At 34.6% G+C, this 10685-nt stretch overlaps 1 protein-coding gene across 1 annotated transcript; it reads right to left on the bottom strand.

The window, feature by feature from the left end:
* Positions 1–2190: 2190 nt before the first annotated feature.
* Positions 2191–10304, bottom strand: riok3 (RIO kinase 3 (yeast)). Its single transcript, XM_039684530.2, has 13 exons — positions 10016–10304; positions 8596–8711; positions 7768–7910; positions 7395–7502; positions 6443–6552; positions 6212–6355; positions 5568–5695; positions 5284–5466; positions 4999–5158; positions 4794–4874; positions 3739–3828; positions 3551–3658; positions 2191–2851 (listed from the first exon to the last, which is right to left on the bottom strand). The coding sequence occupies exons 1-13, from the start codon at positions 10052–10054 to the stop codon at positions 2738–2740; spliced, it is 1524 nt and encodes a 507-aa protein (XP_039540464.2). The 5' UTR covers positions 10055–10304; the 3' UTR covers positions 2191–2737.
* Between the last annotated feature and the right edge of the window lie 381 nt (positions 10305–10685).

The raw sequence follows: 10685 nt of genomic DNA, 5'->3' as shown, positions 1-10685 counted from the left end.
AGCAGAATAACATAAACAGAGTAATTAAAGTAGATAATAGCTGCTGCAGTTCTGCATACATAATGCAGATTATGCTGTTTTTTAGGGTGAAGATGACATGCTGTAATCTGATTACACAATAACACTAACCGTGTTTTCATGGGAAAATAACAGGCTGACGTCGCCCTCGGCATTTTTGAGGAATGGGGACAAGTACTCTAGAAATTGCTCAATCCAGGAAGGGGGTTTGCGAACGTGTGAAAATACTGAACCCTATGCCATGTCACAATCAGAAATGAAAAATATCTGAACTCAGTTACGAAGTTCGTTGGTTTGGTCAGAATCATAGTTTGACGTGTTTCCAGCGTCGATATTCATCGGCTAGTATGTAGTATACTACAGCCTACGTTTCAGTGTGTCGTGTAGCTAGCTAAGAACAAATGAATAATGTATGAATATTTTCAAGAATCTTTTGAAAAGACTCACGAACTCAGGAGAAGGTATCAGTTTGACGAATCCTTAACTGAATAAACTCACCGAGCTGTTACTGAATCGACGTATGAATCACTTTCTGAACCGCTTAAAGGAGTAGTTCACTTAAAAAAAACCCCACTGATACTCACCTCCATCCATGTCATGTCCACGTGCAAACTGTTCAAAGGGCTTTAAACGATTTCAGACGACGAATAAGGGTCTTAACAATCGCTCATTTAAAAAAATAAATAAATAACAAAGTTTTATAAGCTCAAATGGTCGCCTTGCTCTGTTCTGTGATGCGCGTTCGTGACTCTCCTATTCGAACTCGTTCATTATAATGAACAAATCTTTTCCAGAGTCAACTCATTCATTTCGCTCGTTGACTGAATCAAATTTGACGCGAAAAAAGATTCTTTCATTTTGATAAACGAGTTCGAACAGGAGAGTCATGAACGCACAATAACTTATTGTATTTTTTTTTTTAAAGAGCGATCGTTTCGCTTGATAAGACCCTTATTCATAGTTTTAAATCGTTTAAAGCCCTTTGAACAGTTTGCAGTTCGCACTGAAACTGTCTTTTGGACCTTGAACCGTTTCGTTTGGTTCCCGTTGAAGTCCATTATATGGAGAAAAATCCTGGAATGTTTTCATCAAAAACCTTAATTTCTTTTCGACTGAAGAAAGAATGAGTAAATTATCAGCAAAAGTGTTTTTAAAAGTGAACTACTCCTCCTTTAATAGCATTATTATGCGCAAGAAAGCAGAAATAGGCCTATCGTCTATTTATTATTTTCATTCCCGACAATGTCTTTATTTCATGTAGCCTTCCGACAGTGTTGTTAATTTGATAGCCTACATTAGAAAGGCCTATCCGTAATATGAAAATGTTAACATGTTTTCCCCTCATATTTTGCGAGTATGGGGTTATGAGTTAAAAGCCAATGACCTACTGTTCTTTAAAACTTCTGACGTGTATGTTCATGTTGACACATGGAAGAGTACAAGATGAATCAGCAAAAAGAAAAGAAGATAAAAAATAGTTAGCCCTATTGGTGTTCTGGTTTGTTTTTGTTTACATGATGTTCTCCAGTTGCAGCCCTGGGAATGTGCAAATATATTAATTAACCCTGAGGTGTTTGGGCATTTTATTTCATCGGAATGCTGTGAAACTTCTGTGGGGAAAAATCATGTAGGTAGGCAAACATGATTCAAAAAGATTATGTTCTGAAAAATACTTACACTTTCATTCTTTGTGCATTAGAAGTTGAATTTAATCTAGAGGAAACGTTGGGTACTGCGAACAAAATCGTATTGAAAGCTCATTGATTGAGATATATCTAACGACTTACGTAACGACTTTTTACTTTTAAAATCTTATCTATAAAATATTTATGGATAAAATATGCCAGGCAGTTATGAAACTTCAGCTAAACTGAAACAGTCCAATAACATTTCCCAACATTCTGCTGTCATACCTGATCCTGTAGCTCCAACTTCCTGACATTAGACATCATATGCTCCTAAATATTGTATTTATTCAAACAGACAATATTGTAAAGTAAAAAAAAGTGTACAAATCCTGAGTATCCGTGCTGCCCTTGATAAATATTGTAAGTAAGGATTAAAATTTGGCCTAGAAAAAGTTCCTGTTCCTATAAACACAAAATCATAAGTCAGACTTTTAAAATGTATTTAGTAAAAAACTAAAATAGCAGCACAAGAAGAACTCAAAGCTTGCGACTCAAGAGTTTATTTTCATCTTTACCTGATTTTCCAAAGACCACATCATTTTTGATCTACATCAATAGTCATCTTAGCAGTAAACTGACTCCACAAAAAAACCCAGGCTGTCATTTTCATGCAGAACTGAAGCAATGTCCTGCGTTCTGTTCAATACAAAAGCTCAAATCAACACACATACAGAGCATTCAGAGATTTCCAGGAGATCTTCACTGCATTCTTGCCCTTTTTGTGGAAGGAGACACATTTTTAACACCACACAATTCAAAAACATCACATGTGTCTTTATAGTTACTGGTTTCCTTATTTTTTTTTTTTGTTGAATATCTGTTTAACCATCTTCCAAAACTGTCCGTTAAAAAAAAGACAGGATGTGCTTGATGTCTCAAATGACCACAATGTGTCATTTTCAACACCGAGCAGACAGCAGAAGGATGGTGTGAGTATTTCACATGGACACGGGCGTTCATCCCATTCCACTCCTTATTGTGACCGGAGGAATTTTCTCTCCTTTATTATTCAAATGACTATTGTGCTTGTGTTAATCATCATCATCAGTGTTTAACTGGGGTGGACTGCCGTCACAGGTGGCGTTGAAGATTTTCTTGCCCGGTTTCTGTACATGATCTTCATTTCTTTTCTCCAGGGCTTCAATCTGTAAAAATGCATGAAACAGGTTTTTTTAATAACAACGTTTTGAAAATGTGTTGGATCTTTTTGCCACCTTTCAAATCAAATTGCATCTAAACCACACCACAGAAACTGAGGTGAAGGACCTTATATTTAGCATTTTAAGAGCTAAAGCAAAGTTTCTAGCAAGAGTTTTCCACCAGTTCCTGTTCTGTTCATTGCAAGTCAAATGAGCCGGATTATCTAGACCCTCGCCTTGTGTCTTTAATGGCTCTTAGAGCCCCTGTCCCATTCTTTGAATTGTTCCGCTGATTGTATCTAGTTAGGGATGGGTTTATACCTGGATACTTAATCTGTAATCTGCATGCTTTGTTTGGGTCGACACCCAGGTGCTTGGTTTCTATATCTAAGCACTGGCCACTAAAATGTATATAAACAATAAGGCATCACTGCTTCACCCAGCAAACAATTTTATGTTTAAAAGACATCTAATAGCCTACACATAGAACGTGTTAAATGTCACACAGCGCGCCCTCGATTATTCCAGACCAGCACACACAGGTCGGATAACACAAATGCCTTTAAACTTGTCTTTTCAATATGCGTGTGGACAACATCTGGATACAGGTCACATGCTAATGCCAAGTGTAAACGAGCCCTTTGTTATCCAACATATTGCTTTTTTTGAATTATTTTGCAAATAATAAACATTTAAAGTCCGAACCTGGGCTAAGAAATCAGCCTCATTGTCGCTGTTGATCTGCAGTCCAGACACGATGTTGAACAGCTCGAATACATTGAGAGCCTCGGCCACGCCTGCTTTCTGGAAAAACTGGAGAACAGAAAAGAGCATACATTACTGAGCACAACCTGCATGGCTTTAATATGCCAGCAGATAGTCCAGACACTTACTGTGGCCACATTCCTGCAGTCCCTGAACAAGAACTCCAGACCGTGAGGGTGAGTCGGCTCTATGGACTGACTCACATCGATGAACCACACCTTCATGAGCAGACACAGAAAAGAACTTTGTGGGGTCATGTTGCATTTGATAAATTCATTTATGAATGAATGAGGCATTTATATAGTGCTTTCATATGTAAAACTGTACAACCAAAGCATATATATTACCTTCATGTCGTTCCAAACGTATAAGACTTTTGTTCATTTTTAAAACGCTTCAAAAAGTTCATAAAGAGAGTCTCTTCAGAAGACTTGGACTAAACTGCTCGATTCATATGAATTTTATTTATGGTTTCTTCATGAACATTTTGCAGCATCAAGAGTTTTGGGTGATGGAGGGACAGAAATCTCTCAGATTTCATTAAAAATGTCTTCATTTGTGTTCCGAAGATGAACTAAAGTCTTACGGGTTTAGAAAGACGTGAGGGTTAATAAATGATGACAATTTTCATTTTTGGGTGAACTATCCCTTTAAGAGCTCTATTGTAAACCAACATGCTTGTAGTTTGGGGTCAGTAAGATTTTTTTTATTTTTTTTTTAAAGAAATTAATCCTTTTAATCAGTAAGGATGCATTAAATTGATCTAAAGTGACAGTAAAGACATTTATAATTTTATAAAAGAATTCCATTTCAAATAAAAGCTATTTTTTTAAACTTTCTATTTTCATTTTCTATTCAACTGTTTTCAACATTGATCATTTCAAATTTCTTGAGTAGATATTTCATAGATATTAGAATGATTTCTGACGGATCATGTGACATTGAAGACTGGAGAAATGATGCTGAAAATCATCATGCTTTGATCACAGGAATAAATTACATTTTCATCAAATAAATTTGCTTTCACACTTGGTGAGCATAAGAGACTTCTTTCAAAAACATTTTAAGAATCTTACCGACCTCAAACTTTTGAACGGTTAGTGTAGTTCACGACAACATGAAAATCCTCGGTGTGTGAAATTTAAAACGATGTACAACTAATAATGTCTGATCTTATACAAACCTGTCCATCATGCCAGAGCATGTTGTATTCGCTCAGATCAGCATGAACCAGGTTACAGTCTTGATACAGCCGCTGCATCATCTGAGAAACAGTGAATCAAAAACAAATATTCAAGTTATTCTTCACCCCAAAATCATGATAATTAAACACTGCAATAAAGTAACAAATCCTAAATAATAACCTTCTAGCATTTGAGTGCACTCACGTTTAGCACTTGGTAGTAGGCTTTCTTCATATCCTCAGAACTCAGGATGGCGTCCTTCAGTTTAGGTGCGGGAACATGGTCCTGCCCAATGAATGACATCACAAGGATATGCTTCTTGAGAATAATCACATCCGGGCACGGGATCCCTGCTTTCTTTATCCTACACGTAGATTTATGCGTACATGAAAGAACAAGATGCATCAAACAATATTATACTGTAGTGTCATCAGCAAATCCAATGAATGTCTTGCATCATGATAAATGTATTAAACATCTGTCTTGTACCTGGTGAGGTTGTGCATCTCCTTCTCAGCCCACAGGCGGATAATTTTGCGAGGGTTCAGCTTGCTGAAGCGGTCTTTGAAGCGGTAGTCATCCTTGATATATTTGTCCCGGTTCTTAAACTCATTCAGGGTGGTCTTGAAAACCTTGAGGACACACTCTTCCGGAACAATCTTCTCTTCAAAGCTACAGGAGACACAACGGGAGTAGTGTTGCTAAATAAAGGCACCCTTGTGATAGATGCAAGACTTCAGGGAGTTGCAAACGCAGTAATCATTAGCACCCACCTCCCTCCGTTAGCATGGAACACCACTGACTCTTTTCCTGTGCTGATGCAGCCATTGATGGTCTCCAGTATCCCAGCATTCACCATTTTGTACATCAGTAGTCTGGTCTTGGGATCCACAGCATGTTCCTGAAGACATTAAATGTACAGTCACAACACATTATAGAATACATTTCTCATACAGTATGTTGATTCGGAAGTGCCCCTAAAGTTTAATTAAATAAAACAATAAATAAAGAATGGGTTGGGCTCTTTACATAACATTTAACTTCTAAGGTTTGAGTCTAAACTAAATTTAATAAAATAACAAAATAATAAAGAATGTAATGTAATTTTTTTTAATTTAACATCATTATTTTTTATTCAAATTCATACGCCATCATAATTTTTAATAATAAAAAAAAACATCCCCTCCGTCTTGGAGACATCTCTTCTCTGATGATGCGTTTATTGGCGAGAGGGCGGGGCAACCTGTCACTCACATGAGATCCACCAATAGCAACCCACAACCATCCAATCAATTCCCCACAGACACAATCATGTCCCATCCTACATTTGTTCTTGTTCGAAAAGCAGTTTCATTTGGATATACGCCACAATAGGGGGGAATAGAGTATCACAACTTTAAAAAGGAAAACTTCTCACAGCAGTAGAGTGCTCTTTCTTCTCATGAAGTCGAGCGCTACGGCGCTGCTCTGACTGACAGTGGCGTTTCAGAGCGTTGTACACTTGGTTGGAGAGCTTCAGGTCCATGCCGATCCCGTCTCCCACCTGCACCTCCGGAGCAAACTGTATAAAGGCATATTAAAAAAAAAGATTAAAAGTGTGAAGACAGTTCTCAAAATGTTATTTGGATAAAGTGTGAACAGGCCTTACATTATCCATGCGTGCTGTGTTCTTCCGTCCACAGACCTCCTCGTCGTGTTTGGTGGTGATGTTCTTGCCTTTACCAACAAAGCCCTTTTTAGGGGTAACAGTTGGTTTGTCTGAGCGGGTAAATGAAATGCAGGCAGGTCAAAAATCATTAACTGGTAAGAGCACCTATAAATATGATTGAATATGTGGCACAAACAAGCAGAAATAAAAAGTACAAATAATGCATGAAAAGCTTAGACTTAAACGTGGAAAAATTTTGACTTAAAATCGAAGTATTAAAATGAAAGTTTAATAGAAATATAATAAAACTAACCAATAAGAATGACAAAGGCACATAAAAAAAATGGATTCAAATGTAAACAAATTAAAATATCAAAATATCAAAATAAAAGCCAATTTAAAATATTAATAAATGCAATAAATGTGTATTAATAATAAAATAATTCTCATAAATAAATAAATATAAAACTAAATAAATATAATATATATATATATACACAAATATAAAACAATATATAAAAATAAATATAAAATTAAACAAAAAATAAATAAATAAGTATAAAACTATATATATATATATATATATATATATGAAGAGTTCAGATGCAAAAGCCTCTAAATGCCATTTGAAATTTTCTTCTGTAATGATGATTTTTATCAAACTTGTATATTTAAGTTCAGTAATTTCACTTAAATACCAATTAATAGGTAATTATCATTGCCATTTAAGTGAAACTACTGAACTTAAATATACAAGTTTGATAAAAATCATCATTAAAGAAGAAAATTTCAAATGGCACTTAGAGGCTTTTGCATCTGAACTCTTCATATATATATATATATATATATAAAATATAAAATTAAATAAAACTAAATAAATAAGTATATAACTATATATATATATATATTGTAAAAATACTAAATCACAGTGTTCTTAGGTATTGTAGCTCACCGGCTTTGTAAGGGTCATGGCGAGTGTCTTGCCAGTCCACCTCATCCTCAGAGCTGTCACTGTCCTCATACGGATGAACCATGCGGTAGTTCTCAAATGATATGGACACTGGAAATTAATCGTTCAGGTTATAATGGAAGTATTTACATAGAAAGAGAACAAAACATGCATTAAAGTTACCATGAAATCAAATGGACAATTTTTGATTTTTTTATTGAATATTGTAGTATTTATTAACTTTTTTTAAATAATCTTTAATCAAAATAGGTTTTCCTCTCTCTTGCATCCTCTCTTGTTTTCTCGTGACCCGTTTACTGGCTCAACATTTCTTCTTGTTGGAAAAGCTGCTTGATATACGTCTTCATGGTTATACCTTTGCTGTCTCCATTAAACTTCTTCTCCTCCCTGCGCAGCTGCGTATCAAACTCGCGATCGAACTCCATCTGAAGCATCTGGGCCAGTATCAGGTCGCTGGACGTTTCCACTTCTGAAGCGCAGGTCAGCTTCAGGTCGGTACTGAAAATAATATGAAGTAAATACATACAAAAGATGATTACGCCTTCAGAAATGAAGGAAAACTAACTTCGTAAGAGATTCGTAAGTCGCAGTCTATTCAAAATGTTTCATTTGACTGAATTATAAAAAATAAAATGATTCAATAACTCACTCATGTATACATTGCTTGTTTTATTAATGGATGAATTTGCTTTTTTGAATGAATCTCTTGAAAGAATGACTCAGTGATAAACACATTTGTTAACAGTCACTTATCGTTACCTGATGGCATAATGTAATCAACACAATCTTTATTTAAGGAGTCAACTTACTTACAAATGGTAATTCGCTTCTGTAGACATCAATGTTAATATCTGAACTAAAATCTTTTATCCCAGTACTTCACTGATAATATGAATAAGTGAAATAATGAGACTGTGTGTTGGAAAAGCCTGTTTGTGAAGCCGTTTCACACCTATACAAGACAACAGCTCTCTCTGGGTCGTCAGCACTAACACAGATCGAAAAGTTCTGGTGTGATTTTGTCAAAGGTTTAATAGACAAGTGAGTGTTTGAATCGAGATCGTGATCTTTTAAAGATTAGTCGTGCAGCTCTACTTAGTTCACTGTACCATATATTACCATTGTAGAAATAATCGAGGTACTAGACCCGTACTAATTTGATATATAGGTTTGTAAGACTCACTCTGGGCAGTTTGGGAAAGTGTTGCCCTCTTCATCCAGCTGTCGGGCCAACTCCTCACTCATAACATCAGCCAGAGAGCAGGGCGACGGTGCCAGGACGGGAGCGCCCCAGGGGCTCTGGGAAACAACAGAAAATCACATTAATGACTGAAACACTCCATCACCAGAAGTAAGGTTTACATTACAACAACTAACACCATCAGCAGTGAACAAGCAGAATAACAGTCTGTCACATGTGCCATGGCCTACATTAAACCAGTCAAATTGAGTTGTATGTTCATGACAGTTAGATCATGTGGCAAAACATTTGCTCGTTTTAATACAGGGTGATGGGAATGCAATGTGAAGTTTCAAGCAGTGCTATTATTGTTAGGTGAAATGACAACAAAAATGACAAAAACTAAAACTACAAACGTTTTTGGTAACTGAAATAAACTAGCGAATAAAATATAGGGCGACATATTATATAAAAAGTCTTAAAGGGATACTCCACCCAAAAATGATAATTATATCATTTTAGTAATTATACTTCATTTTTTGTTATAGTTTTAAAAGGATACTCCACCCAAAAATGAAGTATTCCTTTAAGATTAAAAAGTATAATTACTAAAACTGAAAATAAATGAAAGCTAAATAGAAAAGAAATATATATACAAGTAATAAGATTGTCAAAAGCACATAATAAATCGAGTAAATATTAGTTAAAATGAAAACTGAAAGTATAAAAAAAGGTAATACTATAATTGTTTAATACGGTAATAAACTGTGCTGTCAAACCGATTAATCGTGATTAATCACATCTAACATACAAGTTTGTAAATGTATAAAATGTGTGTACATACAAATATATACACATATATAAACAAACTGTTAGATGCAATTGATCATGATTAATCGATTTGACAGCTCTAATAAAAATTGCATCTAACACACGTGTGTAAATAAATATATATGTGTGTGTGTGTGTGTCTATATACATACTCGCACATATCTAAATAAACTTATGTTAGTTGCGATTAATCACAATTATTCGATTTGACAGCAATAATTCTTAAAATAAAGTTTATTTTTTTTATAAATCAATGAATAATAATGAGAATGTTTATTTATAATAATAAAACAACAGTAATATTATATTAATGACACTATAATAATAATAATACTTAACGTTGGACTTCAGTATTGTAATTTATTACACTTATGACTCAAAAAATTTCAAAGTCCACATGCTCAAACACCTTCCCTTGAGTAAAGTTCATCAGGTTTAGTAGAGTCTGAGTCATCGTGTTATTTAGACTCATTACTCATCCTTGTGTTGTATAATGGTTGACAGGCCCGGAACTAAACCAACTCATATTATAACAATTCCCGTATTTTTTCCCCGAAGAAAAACAATACATCAGATTGTTAGGAAATCTCACCTTGGTTTCTTGTGTAGCTATCACTTCAAGTTGGTCCATGTTGATTGACAGAAGGTTTAGATTCAAGAACGTGGCGCCTGTAATACTTTCTTCGGGTTGTTGATTCGGTAAAACTCGTGTAAGGTTCGTTAATATCGGCTTCAACTCTATATGTAACAATACTTATTACTATCTTTGACCTAGACCGCTAAAACGTGGCTTAAAACAAGAAGTTAATTCGTTACCGACAGTGTGTCAGATAAAAATAGATGTGATCTACTACAATGGTTGGTGGGACAACCCAATATGACGTCAATAACTTTTTTCAAAATAAAAGTACAATAAAAACACAAATGATACATTTTATATTTATGCAAAAACTGTTAATAAAAACAGTCAAAACTTCATGTTATGAAACATTTTTTTTTGATAATTATTAATTTATTTAACTTTTTTTTAAATAATGTGTTTTCCTTTAATGGTAAAAGTAAAAACTAATCCCTTTATTTTTTTTTTCATTTATCACATAATTTGTTGTCATTCAAATATAAAAAAAATTATTTATTTAAGTTAGTTTTATTCTGTTTCTGTCGTTGCTGTGATTTGTAAATTTGCATTAGAACAATTTCTTGTAATGTTATACAGCGGAATGCTAATTATTGATTTGCAATCAAAAAGATAAATGGACGAA

The sequence above is a fragment of the Pimephales promelas genome, chromosome 22, assembly GCF_988280905.1.
Source record: "Pimephales promelas chromosome 22, fPimPro1.hap1.1, whole genome shotgun sequence".
Lineage (NCBI taxonomy): Eukaryota > Metazoa > Chordata > Actinopteri > Cypriniformes > Leuciscidae > Pimephales > Pimephales promelas.
This window is presented reverse-complemented; position numbering and strand designations above follow the sequence as displayed.